The 24,619-nt window shown below is 42.1% G+C and overlaps 1 protein-coding gene across 2 annotated transcripts in view; it reads right to left on the reverse strand.

Annotated features, from left to right (window-relative positions):
- Positions 1 to 24,619, reverse strand: part of PDHX (pyruvate dehydrogenase complex component X) — a 122,938-nt gene that overhangs the window by 38,463 nt on the left and 59,856 nt on the right. The window contains exons 6-8 of one of the 2 annotated variants that reach the window (XM_025213731.1): positions 14,666 to 14,849; positions 10,550 to 10,697; positions 8,807 to 8,905 (exon numbers count right to left, since the gene is read on the reverse strand). In XM_025213731.1, the coding sequence (XP_025069516.1) occupies positions 8,807 to 8,905; positions 10,550 to 10,697; positions 14,666 to 14,849 (431 nt within the window). The remainder of the gene's footprint in view (positions 1 to 8,806; positions 8,906 to 10,549; positions 10,698 to 14,665; positions 14,850 to 24,619) is intronic. The other variant, XM_025213258.1, reaches the window with a different exon arrangement.

Below are 24,619 nucleotides of genomic sequence, written 5' to 3' on the forward strand. Positions count from 1 at the left end.
GGAAGCAGCACTCCATGGTAGTTTATAATAATAATGAAAGATAACTTGGCATCCAACTGATTTATAAGAATTTAGCATACCATGGTAAGATTTAAGAAAGGATTTTCACAAAGTACAAAAACCAGTTAGGAACCTGCTTTTAATCAGTCAAATGTGTCATGACCCAAAGGCATGATTTTGTGTGTGCTTCGGCACCAGAATTATCCCCGCCAAGTGGCAGCTTCATTGCACGGGAGAGTTTCCTGCTGCAGAGGAAAACCCCGGTGCAGGGACGAGTTTCCCGCCTTTTTTGCAGCTTCTTTTGCAGAGTGCATTGCTCATGTTGCAAGAGGAATGCATGGTGCAAAAGAGTTCCCGCCACTGGTATGCAAATTCGTTCCCCGCTATTGGCTAGTTTTAAATTATTCCCACGTGGTGGCTAGCAATTGGCCTGTTAGCCGTATAAGAGGCTTGAGCAGTTTCCGCCCAAGCCGAAGAGGACTCCACATCCATCTCGTGGGGACTCTGGATACACAGCAGGGTAATAGAAACCCTGTGTGAGATTCAGAGGAGTTTGGCGACCTGATCCATCGCCCACCTCTTCCCGTCTTCGAGCGCAACTTTTATAAGACGTACCTACGATTCTGATTTTGGTGGCTTGTTCACCCAGAGCATCCGGAGCTCTGTACCGTGGAGCCTAGCAACCTCCACGAGACCGTCTGCGTTGTCTGTCTGTAACCGCAACTCAAGCAAGTTTTCCAGCCTACACCACTGCCATCTCGGTGTAAGTAAACAATCTTTAAAACTACCGCTAAGTGTTTGTGCCTAATTCCAGCTCGACGGCCTTCCCTCCCCGACCCGGCGTGCCAGGGCTGCTGGCCACAGCCCGCGTGCAGCACGGAAAAGGGCTCGGGTCACTCCCGGCCCGCACAAAATGGAGTTAAGTATGTAACTAGCTTACTGTCTGCATTATTGATAAAATTAGCAAATGAAGTTTAGTCAGCGTTTTAAGTAAGTTTTGGGGAGTCAAAACAAAACAGGGTGTAGCACAAAGGAGTTTTGATAATTTTTATAAAACCATGTACACAGAGCATATGTACAGGTTAGGTATCAGCTCATATGAGGTATAACATAATTTCTTACTTTCCCATAAAGAAATCTACTGCAGGGACAACAAAAATACTGTAAATTTCATTGTTCCTTTTATGTTCCTTGATACATAAACTGGAAGAATTGCAAGGATTATCTTGAATTCAACTATGAATCAGAAACATCTCATTCTGCAATGTCCCTAGCAGCCTTTCACTGTAAAGCTTACTGAGGTAAAGATATCTGTAAAGAACAAAATTGGCTTAACAGCAAAGCAAACAATATTTCTTGATACTCAAATCAGCTGTTTAAACTATTTTAAAAACAAACCAAAGCCAATATTAGTGATTTAGCCTGACATCACACAGTAACCTTACAAAGCCCGACTTTTTCAAGTGTGAACATGATAAAGGTATTTGGGTCATAGCTAAATACCTGTTTTGTCCACTTAACCAATATGTAGTATTTATCATGACCACAGAGTCTACCCATAAAAGATCCAGAAGAGTAACTGCAATAATAGCATAGATGTCATAGACATTAAATAAGCTGCACTGGCAGAACTAGCCTGAATGGTACACAGTCTGCTCCATTCCTGGTCCTTATCAGATGCATTGGTGTCACTTTTGTCACGACCCAGTGATTTTGGTGCCTCGGCACTATGGAATTTCCTGGCCACATGAGAGCTCCTTTGCACGGCAGAGTGTTCTGCTGCAATTGAGAACCCGCGTGTAGGAGAGAGTTCCCGCCAATTTGCAGTTTCCTTTGCAGGATGCATTTCTTCTTTGCAGCACAGAAATGCACAGTGCAAAGAGTTCCCACTATTCGAATGTAAATTTGTGCCCTGCTATTGGCCAGTGCTAAATTATTCACACGTGGCGGCTAGTAATTGGCTCGCTGGCCGTTTAAAATTCCGCGCGACTTCCGCCCAAGTCGAAGAGCTTTGAGCACGCTGCAGAGTGCCTCTGAAGTTATCTGACTTGCGGCTGCCGATCGATAGACTGATCACCTATCTATCTTTCTTCCCGTCACCGAGCGCAACCCCAGACGTACCCCTTTCCCCGCCGGCTTCGAATTGCAGACGGAGTAACTGGCTTGGGCCCCGCCAGCTGGAACAACTCGTGTGGTTGTTCAGACAACCGGACCACCTGCGTCGTGATTGCAAGCGGCGCGAGTAAAGTTTTTTGCAACCGATAAGTTGTGTCTGCCTCTCCATTCACCAGCCCGCCCTAACGTACGTCCAATTTCTAACGCAACTCGAGCCGGCTCTGGCCGTCCAAGACAACTTTCTCTTAGTACCAAGAAATAGCAAAAATACACTTCACCTAAATACATTGTTACTTCTGCTATCTTTTGTCAGGACCACGGTCATTGCATGGATGTATAACAAACCATAATTATATATATATTTGTTTTACTCTAGGGAATGCTGAATTATCTTGTTACTGGGAGACCAGTTCACATCACTTCTTAGAAGCTATCATCCCGTACCACCCAAAACACAAGTTAATAACGATTCATATTTCAGAACAAAATTTAATATTCAGTTAAGAATATTTTGGGTCCTTCCCCACCCACACTCACTTCATATAAATTATAGGAATCCCCAGATGCATACAAATGAGTTGCTAGAGAAAGATTTAAGAAAGACTATTCAAATACAAGCAAATCATTATAGAAAGACACGAGAGTTTTACAGTAGAAATAGAATCTATTCCATTTCTTATGACCTACTAAAATTTGAAATCTATTTAATAAATGACTTTGAATGATAGCTTCTAAAATATCATCCAAGATAAAGGTAGTTAGAAAACTACTCTACATAAATCATCATTATAAAAGCAGTCAATTTTTACTTTACTGCGAACAGGATATTAGCCAGGGATATTTTCAATCAGGAAAATAAATATTTCCCTTATACTTTAGTAAAGCTAAAGTAGTTTGAGCTGCTCATCAAGGCACAGGATTAAGGTATCATAATGCCTTTATTTTGCCTACCAGGTCTATGAGATCTGTGCCTTAGTTCTGCATCCATAAATGGGAGAACAGCTCATTTACAGGGTACAGCAAAAGGAATGGTAAATGTTTATGGAGTGCTTTCAAAATGTGAACCATCTACAAGCACTATGCAATTTCAAACTCAGAAGCCACCAAACTGGGAAAAATCCAGACTAAATTATTGAGCATTAGCACTCCCTTAGACTAAACAGCATGAGGGGATTAGAACCATGTATGCATGCATGCAAATTTATATATAAGGTAAAAAAAATTGTAGGGTCATCTCTCTTAGGAGAAAGACAAAATACTATGCAAATACCCAACTATGAATTCTAAATTCTTTGTTCAAATTTTGGAACTCTCAGAGTTGACCTCAATCAAATAACCTTGAAAAATCCTCATCCAAAAAGGCATCAACAAATGAGCTGCCACGTGCAAAGAAGCATAACCAGGACGTAGATGGTTCTTTTTGCTGTAGGTGTGTGACAATATCAAAGCTGCTTAGCTTTGTGGCAAAGGGCAAGCATTCAGTAAGTCAGAATCCTTTTACTATCGTGAACTGGCATTTGGTATAAAATATTTTTAGCGGGGAAGTGTTATACTTTGAATTGAAATAGATGCCATGTGTAATAAAAGCTATACTTTTCATTTTACACATAAATCTCTATGCAGCTGCACAAAAATTGCTGTATATGCAGACTGGATTGCTAGGCTCCCTTTCCCCCAAGACAAGAAAATTGCTCATTCAGGCTGATGTTGGCATTGCTATATTGAAAACTTAAAAATGGGAGTGTGAAAGCTTCTGACAACCTGGGTTTTAGGTCTCCAGAAACTATAATTCCATCTTTAAAAACACAACAAAAAGTAAAACAAGAAAAACCTCAGGCTGACTAGAAAAAAAGAGAAACATCAAGGAGAAAGAAGTGAAAAGATAAAGAAAAAAAACACTTACTGAAACATGGAAAACCTGTAAAGCTGGTCAAACCATGAGCTAATTCAATTGTTAATAATTTAACTGACAATTCAACAAATGTTGAATGTGACTGACCAACCAGAACTCTTAGAACAACATATATTTTTTTCTTGGAGTCTAACCGATTTGCAGAAGAAAGCTTAACATTCATTAATTATCCTGTCTGCAACGATGAATTTAATAAGAGGGTAATGTTGTCAGAAGTACCTTAGTAACTTGGAAGTCTAACTCTCAATGGAAATCAATGGAAATTAGATTCCTAAATCACCTAGGTTATGATAAATTATGTACATATTCAATAGTTTATACTTATTACTAATACACTGTTTTAGATTATTTTAACATGGCATTTATGTATGATACACAGCTGTATATATATAAGCTAAACTATACTCTAAGGACATTAAGATTGTTAAGTTCACCACACAATTATTAAGGAAAGGCCAAATGCAAGGCTGCCCGTGAAGCCTTTTGCTTCCTTCTAGATCTGTGTTATGATATTATGATCCAACCTTTATTCATTTGGTCTAATATTTTTTTTCAGAATCCTGAAGTTATTCTGTGCACAAGACTGACTGAGTTCAGGGAATGGGTCAGGGCTGCATAGTGAAGTTAACTGTTTTCTGCTGGATCCCATGCATTGATCTTGCAGAAACTGGAAGATGGGAAGTAACCACAGCACGGAACTGTGGGAAGTGAGGGTCTCGTGATCTAGGTAGTTGAAGACAACCCTGTTCTGAATACCCCATTTTTCGTCAGAGTGACGCTGAGAAAAATTAGTTAAACCAAACTTTCTTGGGTGGCCACCACCCCCTGCATGTGCCTCTGTCTGGATGCCCAACTTGATACTCTGTATTTGTTTTGTGGAAGTGCTCGGCACTCAGTTGCACTTTCATTCAATGACAGCTGTATTCTAAACAAATAAAGTGCCATAACATTCTCAGTTTTCCAAGAAAAGGCAATAGGTTGAGACAGAACTGGAAAAAACAAACAGCATATGTAGTTCTTCCTGAAAACAAATTAAAGGACTGCATGCTAAGAATATTATTGAGTTTGTGTGGGAGGGTTTGAGGGTATAGTGGGGTGTGCATGGGAGCCCTGTGCGTGTCCCCTGAGCTGGTCAGCCTCTGCCCTACAACAGCCCAGAGCCTGTGCACTCTGCATTGCCTCCCCACCATCGCCAACAGCACACAGCCCCTGCCCACCCCATGCCTGCTTTACACTGCCTGGCCATGGCACATCCTGCCGATCCCTGGGCATGCAGTGGGGCTGGTGCAGCCCCTTCTGGCTGTTGTTGCTGCTGGCTCCAGCTATGTGGTACCAGCAGGGACCTGCAGCCTCGACCAGGCATGCCCTGCGCCTGCTCCGGACTCGCCTGTCCCAGCTCAGCAGCGGCAGCACTGGGGAGAAACTGCTGCTCGGCATGGGGGAAAAGCACTCCCTCCCCCTCGCTGCTGCTGGGCAGTTCTTGATGCAGGCACCCAGAGCCCATGCTGTACCAGGCTGCCCCGCATCACCACCACCACTGAATCGTAGTCCCGAATCTTCTTTTGAAGTTAGGCACCTAAGCCTTTTTTTCAAAGAACTGAAGAGAGTTAGGTTCTGTTTTTCAAAACACAGTGGGGCAGAGTGCTGTAGCCCTATTTTATTTAGTACCTTAGGGGTTAAAATCACTCCCCAGAACCTGATCTCCAGTGCAGATTTAGTACAGCGTGAAGCATGCGCTGAAGCATATAGCTTCATGTTTAGGGATTTGCCCTTATAGTGAGAGACATCGATTTATATTCCCTGAGGATGAAATTCAAGTAAGTACTCCAACCAATACACTACTGGATAAGAGAGGAGCAGGATCACCACCATGTGATCCATTAAGCATGCTCTGGGAATGCCGACTACATCAAGCCCTAAGGTGAGATAGGCAAAGAAATCTTAGGCTGAAGAACTGCAAGTTATGGCCCAAAGCAGACCTTTAGATGTGTAAGGGACATTATCACTAAAAATGTAGGTGCCTGTGGTCTTCAAGTAGCTTTAGGGTTAAGTGACAACTCAGTGGGGTTTTAATGATCTAAAATTTGGACTTTACATGGCAGTTGGTTGACTGAGTTCCACACAAGTTCTTTTGTGGATCTAGCCTAAACTGTTTAAACTTGGAAAGATCTTGAAAAAAATTATTAAAGAACTACATCAACAACATGCTAAAAGAAGGCAACATTCTGAGAGAGAACCAATATGGCTTCATTACAGGTAGGTCATGCCTGACCAACCTCATTCCCTTCTATGATCAGGTGACACGTCACCCGGACAGGGGAGGAGAGGTTGATGTCATTTACTAGGATTCCAAAAAAGCCGTTGACTTGGTCTCCCCTGATGTCCTCATGGTAAAATTGGGGAACTGCAGCCTCGACAAACTCACGGTCCGATGGTTGGGGAACTGGCTCCATCATTGGACCCAGAGAGTGATAGTCGATGGAACCAAGTCAACAAGGCACATGGTGACCAGTGCCTCCAGGGTTCAGTACTCAGACCAGATATTCATAAACGATATGAATTCAGATGTCAAAAGTAGACTGGCTAAGTTTGCAGATGACATCAAATTATGAGGAAGTGAGGTCATGCTAGAGGATCGGCTGGGGATTCAGGCCAACCAGGACAGGCTCACAAGATGGGCAGATCCAAACCTGATGACATTAAACATGAAGAAATGCAGGGTGCTCCACCTCAGGAGAAAGAACCAACATCATACCTATAGGTTTTGCAGTGCTACGCTTACTAGCACCATGACTGAAAGAGACTTAGGGGTTATGGTTGACCATAAAATGAATATGAGCCACCAATGGGATGTCACAGCCAGTAAAGCAAGTAAAACCCTGGCTTGCATCTACTGATGCATCTCAAGCAAGACCCAGGATGCCATCCTTCTGCTTTATTCGGCCTTGATGAGGCTGCAGCTGGAGTACTGCATCTAATTCTGGGCTCCACACTTTAAAAAGGATGTAGAGAAGCTTGAGAGAGACCAGAGAAGAGCCATGTGCATGATCAGAGGCCAAGAGAGCAGGCCTTATAAGGAGATACTGAGAGGCATGGGGCTCTTCAGCTTTGAGAAGTGTAGGCTCGGGGGACTTGGTGGCAGCCTATAAGTATATCGGGGGGGTGCATCAGGATCTGGGAGAACATCTGCTCACCAGAGCACCCCAAGGGAGCAGGTCTAACAGTCACACACTGCTAGAAGACCGTTTTAGACTGGACATAAGGAAAAATTTCTTTACCATTCGAGTCTCCAGAATCTGACATAGACTTCCCCCAGAAGTCTATGGGGGAAGCACCTATTCTGGGCACGTTCAAGAAGTGTTTGGATGATTATCTTGCTGGAGTCAACTGACTCCAACTGACTTCCTGCTCTTTGGGCAGGGGGCTGAAACTGATGATCTTGCGAGGTCCTTCCAGCCCTAATGTCTATGAACTCATAGATTCATAGACATTAGGGCTGGAAGGGACCTCAGAAGATCGAGTCCAGCCCCCTACCCCAGGGGCAGGAAGTCAGCAGGGATAACAGGATCCCACCAAGATAAACATCCAAATGTCTCTTGAAGGCATTCAATGTGGGTGCCTGAACCATCTTCGATGGCAGTCTATTCCAAACCTTGGGGGCTCGGACAGTAAAGAAGTTCTTCCTTACGTCCAGCCTGAAACGGTCATGGAGGAGTTTGTGACCATTTGACCTTGTCATCCCTTAGGGCGCTCTGGTGAACAAACGTTCCCCCAGATCCTGGTGAGCACCCCTTCTAAACTTATAAATGGCCACCAGATCACCCGAGTCTGCGCTTTTCCAGGCTTAAGAGTCCCATGGCTCTCAGCCTTTCATCATAAGGTCTGTTTTCCTGACCTCTGATCATGCACGTGGCTCTCCTCTGCACTCTCTCAAGCTTCTCCACATCCTTTTTGAATTGTGGAGCCCAAAACAGGACACAGTACTCCAACTATGGCCTCACCAAGGCCGAGTACAATGGGAGAATGACATCCTGGGATTTGCTTGAGAAGCAACTAGGGATGCAAGCCAGCGTTTTGATTGCTTTACTAGCAGCAGCATCACATTGAAGGCTCCTGGTCATCTTGTAGTCAATCATGACCCCCAAGTCCCTTTCTTTCGTAGTGCTAGCTAGCGTAGCACTGCTGAGCCTATAAGCATGCTGCAGGTTTTTCTTCCCAAGGTGGAGAACCTTGCATTTTTCGGTGTTAAACACCATCAGGTTCTCTTCCGCCCATTTCCTGAGCCTGTCAAGGTCAGCCTGGATCACCCTCCTGTCCTCAGGTGTGGATGCTTTACCCCAGAGTTTGGTGTCGTTGGCGAACTTGGCCAGTCCGCTTCTAATACTAATGTCCACATCATTAATGAAGATGTTGAATAGTATAGGCCCAAGGACAGAGCGTTGAGGGACTCCACTGGTCACAGCGCACCACGACGATTGACTTCCATCAACCACCACCCTCTGGGTCCTACCACAGAGCCAGTTCTCCAGCCAGCAGATCGTAGTGAGGCCGAGGCCGCAGTAAGCCAGTTTTGCTAAGAGGTGATCACGGGATACCGGATTGAAGGCTTTTTTAAAGTCAAGATATACGACATCTTCTCCCTTGTCCAGCTGATAGGTCACCTGGTCATTAAAGAAAATAAGATTGGTTAAGCAAGACCTACCCGCAACAAACTCATGCTGGCTATCCCTCAGGATGTTGCCATCGACCAGGCCACGTGGGCTGCTGGCAGAGTCCCACCTGAGCTCCAAAAAAGATCAGACTGCTCAGAACTCAGACGGTATCTAGGCCTTCCCATTTCAAGAAGTCCAATCAGTGGTGGGGAGTGAGGTGCAAACCCTGGAGAAAAATAAAGAGTACAGGGATGAGACTTCCTGCACCAGCCCCCAAGTCTTGGTAGGCGGCTGTGATCAGTGCAGCCTCGCCGCCTGCTCTGTGTAGCCCTATCCTGAACAGGCAGCACTGAGCCCTGCACTCCATGCCTGGAGCCTCCCAGCTGCTATGGTAGGTTTGGAAGCTTCAGGCGCCTGCCAACCACAGCCACTCCTGGGTGAGGCAGGTGGCAGCCAGGTTTCTTCATTAGGATTTTTCCATGGTCCCTGGCAGACATTAAAGGAATGGCACAATTTGGATCAGAGGAATTTTATGCCCCATCCTAAACATTGTACCATGCACATGTGGGACGTAAAATTCCTCTGATCCAAACAGCACTACTGCTGAACTGCACCCAACCCAATCTTGCAAACAGGGCAGAGGGAGGCTCTACCCTAGACTCAGGACTACCCCCAGCCAGTTTCAGTCTTGGCCCTGGGTCAGTTTGAGAGCCCAGAATGTCAGGGATGGCCCCAACAGTCAGCTGACTCTCAGACCTGTCCCCAACAGTCCTTGGTCAGTTCAATTTATGGCACCATACTAGTAAGCTACAAAGATGATCCATATATTCTGAGAAATATCTTTGTGGCAGGTGCTAATTTATGGCACCATAAATCAGCTGAATGTCTGGCACTATTACTATTTATAGTGTGATTAACTCATTAACTGTATCAGAATGGTAATGTGCCAGGGGCCCATGAATCAGCTACGAGTTAAAAAATGCATCTTTATTCCTAGTGAAGGCAAGGCCATATGCATACAACTTTAATCAGAATTGATTAGCTTTCAATTGACTTAGACTAGCAGAGTGAAGGTTTCCAGCACCACTGACTGCTGCAAAGGGCATTTGTCTATTTTTCATTGTAATTACCCCACTGTCCCACATGCAGATTTGTTATATGGAATTTCAGCCCATAAAAACATACCTAGTTTATATTCTAAACATGTGATTTACTCTTTAGGGGATTAATCAGAAAAAATGCATGAAGTCTGAAGATATACACAAGAACTTGTATACTCAGCCACCCCATGTTAAAACAGCAGTTGCCTCAACATCCTCTCGCTAGTTGGTGAATTAACATCTCTGTCTTCCAATCTCCTGCTGAACTGTCTGAATCCAGTAACCACAAGGAATGACATAGTTTGTATCTGATGTACTAGATGCTGAAGCAGGTGGTAATTTTTGCTTAGCTGTTCCCAGTGTAGTGACAGACATGTCAGAAGTGTCAAAAATGTCTGCACTGCTCTAATACAGCAGATGATGCGTGAAGTACAATTAAGGACTGGAGAGGACACAAGTATCTGCTGATGAATTTTGCAGTTACAGTCGCTTTCAGTCTGGTCTGCATACTGCAAAGCCAGTGCCAGTAAATATTTGTTAGCAAGGTGAATAGCAGGATAATAAAGTTATCCTGATTATGAAGGCCCTGGAGATGTGCTATTATTTCATAGAGGAGAATCAAATTGCCTCCATATTTATAGTATGGATGTAGTCAGAAGATATAATTTTAGAATTAAAAGACTTTTTTTTCTGAAAAGGCTTGACTAAATGAGTTCCTTGTTCCATCATAAAATAATAATAAAATAATAATAAAAATAACTTTCACTAACCTTCGGCCAATTCTTTCCTTAATTTCAAGATAGCATCAAGTTCACAGTCTGCAGTAGCATATGCATGAGGTACAGTAGTTTTAGATTCTGTTAATCTTTTGGCAATAACTCTTCGGATGTTGCTTGCAGGGACTTCTGTGAAGGTACCCTGAAAGAAAGTAATATTTTCCATACTACATATGAGAAGAAAATTCTGGCAGCACCACTTAAGTCTCAAAAAACAATGTAATTCAATACTAACAGTTATTGACTAAGTTCAAACAAAATATTTGAATTTTTTCATGCTTGCTTCAAGACTACAGGAAGACAAATCTATTTCAGACCTACACAACAGATTACATTGAACCCAGGAAATGAATAGGGTATGTTACTTGATTTTTCTCACTGCATAAAACTGAAGGGTAATTAACCAAAATCTGAAAAAAAATGAGTATTAGCCTCATTGAAACAATCCTGCCAGATTTAAATTTGAATAATTACAAAGGATCCTAGGCACCATAATACATATGTTAAATGTATACGGTATGTTCTGAGAGTACTTGAGCTCCAAGGGCTGAAGGAAATAAAGATGACTGGCACACACAAGTAGGACTGGCAAGTAGCAATCTTTAAAGCCTCTGTTCATTCCACAATTATATACTTTTAAAATATACTGTATTTACTTGAATACAAGATAAGGTGCCCACCCCACCCTCTGTCTCCACAGAGAAAAAAGCCCCTCAACTTATATTTGCCTACAACGGGGTGAGCAATCATTTAAGCTGGAGAGCCACATCAGGAGTTTTGGTGCGTGGGCCCCCCCCCCCCCCCCCCCCCCCCCCCCGCCCCGCCCCCGCCTCCCCCCCACCTGCCAGGCCGTGTCAGGATCCCTTCCTCCCCCAACAAGAGCTCACCAAAACTCCCTAAGGGACTCTGCCCCAGGGCCTGGCTCTGCACCATCACCACCCAATGATCCCAGCCCCAGGGTCTCCACGTAGACCAGCCCAGCACCCACGTGGTCAGGACACACTTGGCGAGGCAAATGCGATGGGGTCATAGGCGGGTGGGGAGCTGTGTCTAGGAGACCAGGCAGGCAAGACCAGGATTGTGGAACAGTGACAGCATGGGGTCAGGACCTAGAGCAGAGCTGGGATCCTCTCCTGGCATACCGATGCCCACAGAACCAGAGCCTGTCCCACAAGCCCAGGTCCAGGCCCAGCCCCACCCACCTGGCCAACTCCCAGATGCTGCTCCTTGCCCGCCGAACCAAGTGTGCCCTGCCTATACAAGTCCCAGGCCAGTCTCAGTGGAGATGCTGCCCATCCTCACCATCTGGTGCAGGGCAGACAGACTGGGGCTGCCAGGAAGCTGAGTCCAGCTGCCACACTGCCTCAGCCCTATTGTGCAAGGGTGGTGGGATCAGCTTTACATGCCACATCCTGGGCTGCCACCTGGGCTGGGCAGGATCAAGGGACCCATCACAAACTGGATAAGCTTGTCTCCTGAAAGCTTGCTAAAGAAGAATTTTTCCAACTATTTGAGTTGGTCTAATAAAAGATTTACCCAAAAAACCTTGTCTGCCTAGACCAACACGGCTACAACCTACATCCCAATTGCTACATCTATGTATTTCAAGGTCAATCTATTAGATAAAAGTGCCAATAGCCCCACTAAAGTGCCCACTCTATACAGATGCTGCAGAGCTGGGCTGAACTAACACTGTCTCTTCTGGACATGTGTTGTTCTTGGAGCAGGAGCACACCAAATTTCAAATAAAGCATGTTTCAGGGGGGTTCATGTCTGCAAGGAGCCTATATGTATTTCAAGGTAAGTGTTTTCAAATATGCTCCTCACTTCCACGTGCTCAGGGAGACCAGGATCTGTCAGTGGAGGGAGGGGGTGGGGAGAGGAGAAAGGGGCTACAGGGGGAAGAAGATGGGGGAGGCAAAGGGCTAATAGGCTACCTGAAACCCCCCCCCCCCCCAAATTTATATTTTTCCTGCTATAGTATATTTTCCCTGCTATAGCAGTGAGAAGGGGATAAATTCAAGCCAAACCTCCAATAATTAGATTCTATACCTGGAAAATTATAAACTAATTTATACATTTTCCATATATAGAATCTAATTATTGGAGGGGATCACCTTATAATCAAGATCATCTTATATTCAAGTAAATACAGTAAAAGTTTAACCAACTGCTATTCTTATTACCCTGCTAATATTTTTCTCTCCACCAATGAGGTGAGGCTTCCATGTACTGACTTTATCAGTGAGTTCTAGCAGAGTGCTTCAAACAAGATTTTCAGACATATCAGCCCCCCCCATTCTTAGCTGGTGTAAATCAGCACTGCTCTATATACCAGCTAAGGATCCGATCCGTTATAGAACGTTTTGCTCCATCCCCACTTTAAGAGAAGGCTACCTGTGTAAGCTAGCAATTTGTCAGTCCCTCAGATGATTATTTAAGATAATTTCTTTTGTCATCAATCTGTCCTTTTCCTACCGGATTCATTCACTCATGTCATAACTTGGTACTCACAAAATTTTCACAGAAACAATTTCTTACAATTCCTTGTAATATTAGTAAAGATATTTAATCAGGAAGCACAGGAGAATTTGGGAAGAAATAATTGTTCATGTGACAGAATATAGTGCATAATGAACCTATACCAAATATATAACAGTCACAGTATTATACAATTGAAGTAAAAAGATTTTTGATAAAAGAAAAACAATTAGGCCTGGAATTAAAACAAAAAACCCCCCACAAACCTGTTCTGATACTTATGCCATTTCAGACCAAAATACTCAGGAAAAAAAAGTCTACAGGTTTGCCATTTTTAACACATTAATCAATTTCTCAACATCAATCTTCTATCCAACTCAAAATTTACTCTACACCAGATTTCATGACCTTTTTTTTTAAATCACTACTGAGAGAATTTTCCATTCATATGCTGTTTATTCACCAGAAATGCAAAGCACTTCACAAAGATTCAGATAAGTAAATGTATTTTACATGCGAATAAACAGACACTACGGCTAGGAAAGAGAGGTGATTTTTCAATTAAGTTGATTGACTAGGGATAAAGGATGCCTTGTATTTGAAAGCTTGTCAAACTATATCCCAAGTATGCCACTGGTCCAATAAAAGATATTACCCTAAGAAATCCTGGCCTCTTGACTAAGCTAAAAATAGAAACCAATTTTTATAAAAAAACCCCAGCTTAATTAATCCAATTTAAGCGGACTAAAATGGTGTTAAGTGGATTATTTTTTTTTAGCATCTTTAGTTTAACTGTGGTAGGCTGACTAAAGATACTAAACTGTCTTTGTACCAGTGGTCAGTGATGCTTTTAGCCAAATCAAGTCGTTTCAATTGAGCCAATGTAAGGTGTGTCAAAAATGCCCAGTGTATGTAATTTACTGAAATTCAAGGAACTGGGGGCAGACTAGCTGCAGTTGCAGAGAGCTCGGCATGGGCTAATTTACCTCACTTCTCAGGGCAAATTCTCAGCTAGCTTTGGTATGCTGTGGCTGCTTACAGACATGGAGAGAAAAAAAAGCGCTTTACTGGAAGCAGCAGTGCAGTCGTGTGACTCAGCTCTGCGCATCTGTATAGATCGGGCACTTCAGCAGGGCTTTTTGGTGCTTTTATCTAAAGTTGATTCAATCAGCTATTAGATAAAAGCCCCACTAAAGCATCCAATCTAAATAGATGCTGCAGAGCCAGGCTGAACTAATGCACTGCCTCTTCTGGGCATGTACTGGGCTTGGAGCAGGAGTGCACCAAATTTTAAGTAAAGCGCGTTTTTGGGGGAGGGAGGCAGTTCATATCTGCAACCAGCCTGTATATAAAAGTTCAGTTGAAAAAAAGCACTTTATAGCAGAAAGGAAGAACAGATAGATTACAAGCCTAAAATCATGTAAATCTTTAGTTGAGCTGGGAATTAATCTCAGGAGTTCTAAATTCCAGTCCCCCTACATTTTCCTAAAAATAAGTTCAACATGGTTGTCTTTAATTTGCTCTCCACTAAAAAGGCACAACAAACAAACAAAACACAGCAGCAACCTTACTTAGTTGAAATGGAATGTAAGCTAAGATTGGAATAGAAGAATGGTGTTTTAATATTACCGGTACACCAGGTTGTCCTACTGTAGATATTGGTGGAATTGCAGGCCTTGGATAAGCAGAAGACACAGTTGTTGCTTGTGGGGCTAAAGGCACTGCAGAAGGCTGGGGAGGGGCAGGAGAAACCAAAGGTTTCAATTCAGTAGTTTTGCTCTTCTGTTGCTGTTGCAGAAGTCTGAGGGCATCCCTGTTGATCAAACAATAATATAACTAATTACAAAAAGAAAGCATAACTGACATAAGGAGGAAACATTAGTTTGTTGACTCTTAGAATGGTAATGGGAAGCTTCTGTGCCTTTAAACTCTGGTTATTAAATCAGAAATTAAAAGGCAATTATTCCGAACTAATAATTATTTATGAAGTAAAAATTCTTATTCTTTAGAAATAGTCTTATTTATTTAGACACACATAAATGTTCGTAGATTATCCACTTCTGCTGGTGAAAGGAGTTAAAAACTGGGACAGCGCATAGCAGCTGTGTTATAAAAAAAACACTTGTTGTAGATGAGCCTACGAACTCCACTTCATAGATCATCTGGATACAAAAAATCATGGACTAATTATAGACATTGGATTTCTGGCACATTATAACCTAAGTGTCATCTGATAACCCCAAGTAACTTCTCTACATTTACCAGCTACGTTCCATCACTAGGTCAACATTTCCCCCTTTCCCCAACACCTGTCTGTCTCGCACCTTGTCTCCCATCACCTCTGATCCTTACTGCCGTGCATTGCATTTTCACAGACCTGCATTTTTCATATTATTCCATCCTTTATTCTATTCCATCATGGAGAACACAAAATACCAGCAGACACTCACTATACCAGAAGAAGGGTGTTTGTGTCCGAAAGTTTGCAAAGAACAATTTTTCCAACTATTTAGTTGATCTAATACAGGATCACACATTTACCCAAAGAACCTTGTCTGTCAGTGGAAGACATGCTCACATTGTATTTGGGACTCAACAAATAAAAACTATTTCATTTGTATTATAATAAACACAAGTGATCACAAACAACTGCTTTTGCTATGTTCCATGGTCTAGTTTAGTTTTAAGTGAGGTTTGGAGGATTTTAAGCCACGTTACATGATTCGTTAAACTGTACAGCATATAGGCTTCATTACATGATACTACACAAGACTGAGTTTAAATAAAGACTAATAAATAAAGACCAAATAGTTTTAAGCTACATCCTATGAAAAAACAAATGGAGTAGTAATCACTTCCACTGAATGGTTACACAAACGTGAACACTATAAAGGAATTAAAAGTGAATATGCTCATTCAATAGGACAATAACAGGGACTACCTTGCAAGCTTCTGGGTAAGCATACTTTTAAATATGCTGTTAGATCTTGGGCAAAAGGCCCAGTCCCACATATTAGGCCTGTCTACATTATCAGGGGTTTTTTCGTGTAGCTATCCTTGTATAGTTAAACCAGTAAAATCGTCCTATTGCAGATTCAGTTATAATCAGTATAAAATGCTTATAAAACCAGGGTTACATCTAAACTTGAAGTAATTTTCTTGCACACTGTATTCTAGACACTACTTTACTGGCAAAGCTGTGCTTAATACAGCTACTGTAAATTTGAATTTCTTTTAAAATAAGCATTTGTTACTTAGTATAGGTATTGTACCAAATTTAAAAAAAGATTAACTGAATAAATTGAATTCTTCCTGGAATGCTATTATTTCTTTGGGAAAAATAAGTAGATGTCTTAATTGTGACCATTTTTCCCAGTTAATACATTAAACTGTTAGAAAATTCTTTCAACATTTTAAAAAATGGCAGTAATAAGGGCTTAATTAAAACCTTCTGCTTATTATACCATTTATACACTGCATGGAAGTCATTTTATGGGTTTTCCTTAGCTTTGAAATGAACATAAAATTATAAAAACTTTATTAGCTCTATTAACCTTTATTTTTAGATTAGGAGATTCATTTATAAGTCTTTAAATTTTATGAGTGAAGGGTATATTTCTTTCTACAAATTATGCATTATGCATTTTATTAATACAGAGACAGAAACAAACCCTAATTCAGTGAATGTCACAGGGTATAACCAAAGCATTCATTAAATTAAAGGCCTTAAAATAAGGATGGCTGGTAAGGGACACAAATAAATTTCAAATTAAATGGATTTTTAAAAATCATACTTCTATAGTATTTTTTAAAATGACATATAGTTGGCAGCAACCCTACTTTTCAACTGTTCTACAGAGAGAGAGACAATTGTAAACTGGATAAATTCATGGTCAATAGAGCATCCATTCATGAGTAAGCACGTTTTCCTTCCCACCACACACATTTAAGTGAATAAGCATCTTTGACAAATTGTTACTTTGGAGTCTGCAGAGACAGGCAATTATGTAGTTATACTATGCTACGTTACCATATCTAGATGACCCAGATACTCAGAAACGTGAATAAGTTCCATTTCTGCTACTTACAGTACTAGTTTGGCACAAACTCACATACAGCCCTTGTTCTCAAGGGTAACTGCCTACTTTTTATATGTTTTACAGTTTAAATAGGCAGGATGAAAAAACAATATACTGAAAGACAGTAAATTAAAACACCAAATGGTGTAAACACTCATAATTTATCAGACAAGTGGTATTTGTTGGAGAGTACACTAGCATCCCCTAGTGGTGGCTATACAGCAAGTACTGTGCTGGGCCCGTTCCCTACAAAGGGGGAAGGTGAGCAAGGAATACAGGTTTCCCTCGCTATATGTGGGTTCCGTATGAGCTAATTCACTCTTCTGCGATGACCCTTTTTATACCAAAAATTTGTTACGTGCAAGGTAAATTCATTCTTATGCGATCAGTGTGGTGGAAGCCCGGAGTTAGCTGCTTTGTGCGGTGCATTGTGGGACTGACACGCACCAAAATATAGGCTCCTGTGTGGATCTGTGCTCCTTGCTTGTTGTCTGAGACATGTTTCTGTAGTTGCCATCCCCATCATGTTAACATTCACCACCACTGCGTGCTTGTGTGTACTGTCTGCTGCTGGCGAGTACCAAAATTGTCTTGTAAAAGTGGTAGAAATGGGGCTGGGCCATCAGTACAGTCAAGGTCTTGGCATGTATCCCTATTCGTTACATTGTAAAGTGGGTTCCCTTTATGAGAATTTGAGTTATGCTCCATTTTCCAGGAATGCATGTATAGCATAAAGCGAGGAAAACCTGTACTAATCTAATCAATAGATGTTCCTTTCAAAAGCTACACTTACTGTGAGACTTGTATTTTATAAAAAGAATGATAATATAACCTGCAGTACCTGTGGATTTAAGAGATGTCATAATTAGGGCCAGACTCACTGTATGCATAGACAAGTCTCTTTATGCCTCTTCATATTCCCATGCAAGGACATAAAGTGAAGAAACAGTTGCGACTCTCTTTGCATTCCCCTGCAGTTTGAAACTTAAAACCAGGGATCCTGGTCTTCTCTGATAAAAAAGAAAAATCCCCATTTTTCAGATATAAAAAAAAACCCCAAATCCACATTTTTCCGTTATTAAAACCACTACAGATGTATATGTATATTAGTGGCATTCCATTTTAATCATGGAAAAATGTGGATTTTGTTGGACTTTTTTAAATCTGAAAATTGGGTTGTTGTTTTTTTTTTTTAAATCAGAGAAAACCAGGATCTGTGCTTATAACACCAAAGTGGTGAGGATAGGCAGGTCCTGAGTTCTGCAGGGGCAACACTATCTTGAAGCAAATGCATAATAGCTCAAAATAAATTCTTACTTTTGTATATTGTGGGGGAGAGGTATGTGGGGAGTGTGTTGTGTGTGGCTGGGGGATAGGTGCATGTGTGGTGGGGTGTGGGTTAAGTATTTGCATGTGGGGGGCTGCCCAAGCACTAGGTCCTGGGAGCTGGCCAGGGGTGGGTGAGAGGAGGGATAGGCAGGGGGCACGTATAGCAGAGCTCACCAGGGTGGTGTAGGTACAGTCTGCCCTCCCAGCCCCCCCACTCACCTCTGGCCCACAACTGCTCCCAAACGCTCCAAATGGGGCTGAGCCCTGTCCGCTCCCACCTGGAGCAGCCTGCCTTGAGTTCCTGTCTGCAACCTGCCCCACCCACCACTGCTTCCCCTTTCTACCTGCTGTCTGGAGTGCTGCAGCAGGGACAAAAGGAGGATCCACTAGAGGCAGGGGGAGCCAAGCAGCTCTCCAGCTGTTGCAGCAGCAGCAGCCCCACCGGGAAGCTGTGAGCTGGGGCCAGGGCCTTCTGGAGTGAGATTGGGAGAGCAGCTCCATACAGGCTGCAGCAGGGGCAGTTGTGGGCTGGATATAATTAATTGGTGGGCATCTGCTTGCAGGCCGAATCCAATCAGCTTGTGGCCTGGATCCAGCCCGCGGGCCATATTTTTCATATACCTGTCTTAAGGGAATGCTATACAGATAGTGACTGTGTGAAGTAGGCCCAGTGCTATTCATGAACTATCCAGGAAGAAACTAAAAAACCCCACATCTCTTTGTAGTTTAAAGTAGTTCAGCTTACTGGAGTAGAATGAACACAGGCACGAGCTTGAGGGAAAACAGACACAAACTAGCTTATTCTGATAGAGATTTTTCTACAGATAAACCTATACGGATTAGTCTTCTCATAGATGTTACATAAGCCAAGCATAAGTCCTCAAGCAGAAAAACTGGTGCACACAGCATTTACTGGGAATGTGGTTCTCCACAGGCAGAAGAGGCACCAACTGTGCTTGTTTTTGATGGGAATCAATCCATTACAAGAAAGATAAAGATTGAACTTGTTGGTGCAGAGCTTACCATGAAAAATTATAGTAGATATACAATGCTTCACTCTGCTAATCAGAATATGTACAAGGAAGAAAACTGTCAGCTATCATTACCCCTCCCCTGACACCCGAGACCAATTTAAGGAAAATAAGCATACAATTGAAGCTTCCATCACAGAGTGTAGTTGGAGGAAGAAAAAAAAAACCTCACACCCCTTAGCTAAAATCTCAGGTCTCTGGCACATGTTTATTTAATGGTGCAATGGGATCTGATGCCCAATCCCAAAAACTACACCTCCAGTAATGTACCAGTTGCACCATTACTACTTGCCAGACCAGGGTGGTGCATGAGATTATGATAAACTGAAAGTCGGGTACGGCAGCCCCACATGCAGGGCCAATAGTCAGCTGATTGTCAGCCCCAGCCGGCACAGCCCTAGGTCCAGTTCTTGGTTCCCAGGCAGCCCTGAATCTAACAGCTGATTGTCAAAACCCCACATCTGATAGTCCTGGCTTTAAAGGGGTGGCTCTGGCTTTAAAGTCCTTCAGTTCTCTTACTGGGAGCCTTGATCACCTGCACCCAGCAGTCTGGCCAGATCTGGGGTTTAAAGATCCTGGTGGGGAAGCTCTTTAGTTCATCCCCTACCCCACAAGTCTCAGACTAGAGCTGACAATCATCCCAGTGAAAATCCTGGTCCCGAAACCAACCATCAGAATAATAGGTATTTACAAAATCTGTAATAAATAAAAAGTTTATAAAGGATGTTGTATCATTAGTAAGCATTTTATTAAAACAGATACTGAGACTGAAGCTGAAATAGGTTTTTAACAGCTTCATTTTCATGCTATAAAATACTATTGTGTCTGCAGCTGGTTTCTGTGCGTTGTTAGTTTTTGGATACTTTTACAGCAATACATAAGTGCTTAATAAGAGTAATAAACAATAATAAGGTAAAACCAAAGGTGCAATTTATGTGTTTACTTTCATTTAGAAGTCACAGCTTCTTTAAAATGTAGTCACTTTCTCTGTGTTTTGCATGAAGAATGTGTAGCTACTTATCAAAGTGTAGCTTATAAATTAAGTTAAACATTGCTATTGTCCAGCAATAATTAAAAGGTACTGAATTATGGCATCTATCATTTTTTAAATTGAGATTTACACTGAATGCTCATTTTGGTTTCTATTCAATTTTGTTGTTTTATTCACTCTTCCACTATTATGATAACTTTCATAATAGGTCTCAAGAGTATTTTACAAACAATAATTAATCTATACAGAGCTCCACACTTTACAGATGAACAAAACTGACACAGAAAAACAAAGGCCCCTGACAGGTGTTCATTTAATTGCATGATTGAATTGAACAAATTTTATCCTGGATCCCAAAAATCACCACACATCCTGCCATGCCACAAATGCAGGAAGGATTTGTCAGGTGGGGAGCACGACACTGGGAATAAGTCCCTGATTCCAGGGTTCCCACTGATCTGTATATTCAAAGGGCAATAAAGGAATGGTGGTATTGTGGACTAGTCCCTGATGCTATGCTTCTCCTGGTGCCTTCTCAATTTGACAGTGCACAGAAAGACCAAAAGGTAATGGGCTTCCTGCACTCCAGCAGGCTGACAGCCATGAGGTGCAGCCCTGCATAAGACTGCACCATGTAGATTTTAAATTTCCAATGAACAGGAAGCCCATCAGCTATGGAACCTTTTATGGTTCACTTCTTGTCTTGTCGCATTATTGCCAGAGCATGCAACAGTTATTATTTATGGTGCAATTAATAAGTTAATCATGTCATAAGTAGAGGTGCATTGATACATCAGTCCAATATTGGATTGGCACCGATATAAAGAAAATTGACTGTTGTCAGAAATCAGCCTAATGTGGCCAATAATTTGGCTGATAAATGCCCATGCACACACGCCCCCACAACACAGCACAGAGGCAGCAAGGAGCACAGCCCAGATTCTTGGAGAGCTGCGTACAGCTGTTAAGTCTGTTGTGGTGGAAGGCCAGGGGTGGGGGGAAATGAATTCCCCGTCGTCGTCCCCCACCCCAGGAATAATTGTAATGATAGTCAAAATTTAAAAAAAAAAGAAAGAAAAATAAATGTATAAATATCTAGATATGTTTGGTACGGTCTAGTTATTTGGAACCTGTATGTGTGCCTTCATGTGCATGTCCTAAGCTCTGTCTGTGCTCAGCAGTTCCAAATAACTACACCTTACCGTGTGTGTGTGTGTGTGTGTGTGTGTGTGTGTGTGTGTGTGTGCGCGCGCGCGCGCGTGTAAAAAACTTGTAAGTTGATATGAAAGACAAAATATTCTTCATCTTTTTATATAAAAAGATATCTCTACCTATATATACACAGAGAGAAATATCAACCTATATAGATCTCTTTTATATAGCTATCTAACTATACAGATATATATAGATATAAATATCTTTACATACACACACACACACACATATATATAAGATGAAGAGTATTTTGTCTTTCATATCAACTTACAAGTTAGATATCTATTTATATACGTTTGGTAAGGTCTAGTTATTTGGAATTGCTGAGCACAGACAGAGCTTAGGGCACACACATGCACGCACGCACACACATTCCAAATAACTAGACCTTACCAAACACATCTAGATATTTATAAATTTACTTTTCTTTTTTTTAACTGTGATTATCATTACAATTATACACACACAAATAGATGAACAGTATTTTGTCTTTCATATCAACTTACAAGTTTCAACAACAAAAAAAGAAAAAATAGGGAATCAAGACAACATGTCTGTAGATCCAAGGGAAAAAAGATTTTTTAGTCTGCTAAAACAACCAATTAAAATACAGAGTAAATCTGTCAGGGTTAAACCCTCTCCTGGAGCTGTCTTAAGTTTTAAAGGTATATATTATTTTTAAGATAGCTCGTGGGTAGAAAAAATATTTTTAATGAACAAGAAAGGTAGATGTTTTAATATTTGCCTAAGTTCCATGGTAACCAATAATGACTGCTAATCAACTCGCTTATAAAAACATAAGCAAGCTGTATTGTTCACCTATTATTTTACCTTGATAGAGAGGCCAGAATTACTTACCCCCTGCAGATGGCATGTATTTTGCAGACTTCAGTTTCATGTGAACGTGCAAGATTAGATCTAAACAATGAAATGCGTGTCTACAAATAACTACAAACATTTATTTTCAAATAATATATGATAGTAGGATCTAAGTATTTGAAATCGTTTTCATTAAATAAAAACAGCAGGCTGTATCTTTAAAATATTTCAAAGTCAACTTTTTCTGTACAGAAGAAATAAGTTTTAAAGAAGGATATTTCTGTAGTTGTAATAATTATCTTCCAAGAAAAATCTGTGGTACATCTCCATGACTATTATAGAATGTTAATTAGATAGCTCAGACTCCCAGAGGGTTTCCACCTGCCATAGACTAGTTACACACCATAAATTACTATTATATCATGTCATGACCCAAAGGCATAATTTTGTGTGTGCTTCGGCACCAGAATTATCCCCGCCAAGTGGCAGCTTCATTGCACGGGAGAGTTTCCTGTTACAGAGGAAAACCCCGGTGCAGGGACGAGTTTCCCACCTTCCTGCAGCTTCTTTTGCAGAGTGCATTGCTCGTGTTGCAAGAGGAATGCACGGTGCAAAAGAGTTCCCGCCACTGGTATGCAAATTCGTTCCCCGCTATTGGCTAAGTTTAAATTATTCCCACGTGGCGGCTAGCGATTGGCCTGTTAGCCGTATAAGAGGCTTGAGCAGTTTCCGCCCAAGCCGAACAGGACTCCACATCCATCTTGTGGGGACTCTGGATACACGGCAGGGTAATAGGGACCCTGTGTGAGATTCAGAGGAGCTTGGCGACCTGATCCATCGCCCACCTCTTCCCGTCTTCGATCACAAATTTTATAAGACGTATCTCCGATTTCGATTTTGGTGGTGCGTTCACCCAGAGCATCCGGAGCTCTGTTCCGTGGAGCCTAGCAAACTCCACATGATCGTCCGTGTCGTCTGTGTCTGTAACCGCAACTCAAGCAAGTTTTCCAGCCTACACCACTGCCATCTCGGTGTAAGTAAACAATCTTTAAAACTACCGCTAAGCATTTGTGCCTAATTCCAGCTCGTCGCCCTCCCTCTCCGATCCAGCATGCCCGGGCTGCTGGCCACAGCCCGCGTGCAGCACGGAAAAGGGCTCGGGTTGCTCCCGGCCCGCATATATCATTTAAAAGAATTTCTAATAATGCACTGCTATTAGAAATGATACACCATCCCTCTTGCTTCCCATTTCATCCAAATCAACATAGGAAACAGAGGCTAGGGAAAGTAATATTTTCTTTCACAGTTTGGCACTTACTGTATTCAACTTTAAACTTAAACTTGTCTTAAATATAACATTTTAAACTGTGCAGAGCCAACATATAAGATCAACAGACTTTTAACCAGTACTCTTAGATGTCTGACTAGATAGGGAACAAATGTATCCAAAACAAAATCAGCTTTTCTGCAGGAAATCCTCCCCTGTATGGCATTTTGAGAACACAAACACATACACACTTGGTAGTGCATCCTGCCAAAAGTTCCTGATCCACAAATGGTGATCAGTTCCAGAATCAGCTGATTCCATACTGCCATGGATAGAATGGTCCCTTGCAGATACTACACTTTCAAATGATGGCCAATCTCTCCAGAAGGACAATAAAATAGATTCTAGAATACCCCACAGATGAACTACTGTGCCTGCTAAGGTCAGCAACGACCACTGGGGTCATGCCTAGATGAGCACAGCCATGCAGTATGTGGTACCACAAACTGCATGTTCAGTTGCTCTCTGTGCTGGAAGGGAGCAGCACAGAGGGTTTTTTAACCCCTGAATATCAAGGTGTCCAAAAAAACACAGCAGAAAAAAAAAGCATAATGGTGCACATGGTATGCCACCCAAAGCCAGTCTGGGTGGTCAGAGCCACACTCCACTTCTGGCCAGGCTCCATACAGCAGGATTACTGCTGCTGCAGCCCTGGGAGGCCCCCAGGACTCTAGGTAAGGCTGCTGACCCCAGAAGTAACTTGCTATGTGCCAGAGTACACATGGCACAGGCGTGTCGGGGGGACAAATAGTGGCAGCACAAGGTGCACCACCGCTAGCTGTCCCCGGGGAA

This window comes from Alligator sinensis, unplaced genomic scaffold (assembly GCF_000455745.1).
Source record: "Alligator sinensis unplaced genomic scaffold, ASM45574v1 scaffold442_1, whole genome shotgun sequence".
Taxonomy (NCBI): Eukaryota; Metazoa; Chordata; order Crocodylia; family Alligatoridae; genus Alligator; species Alligator sinensis.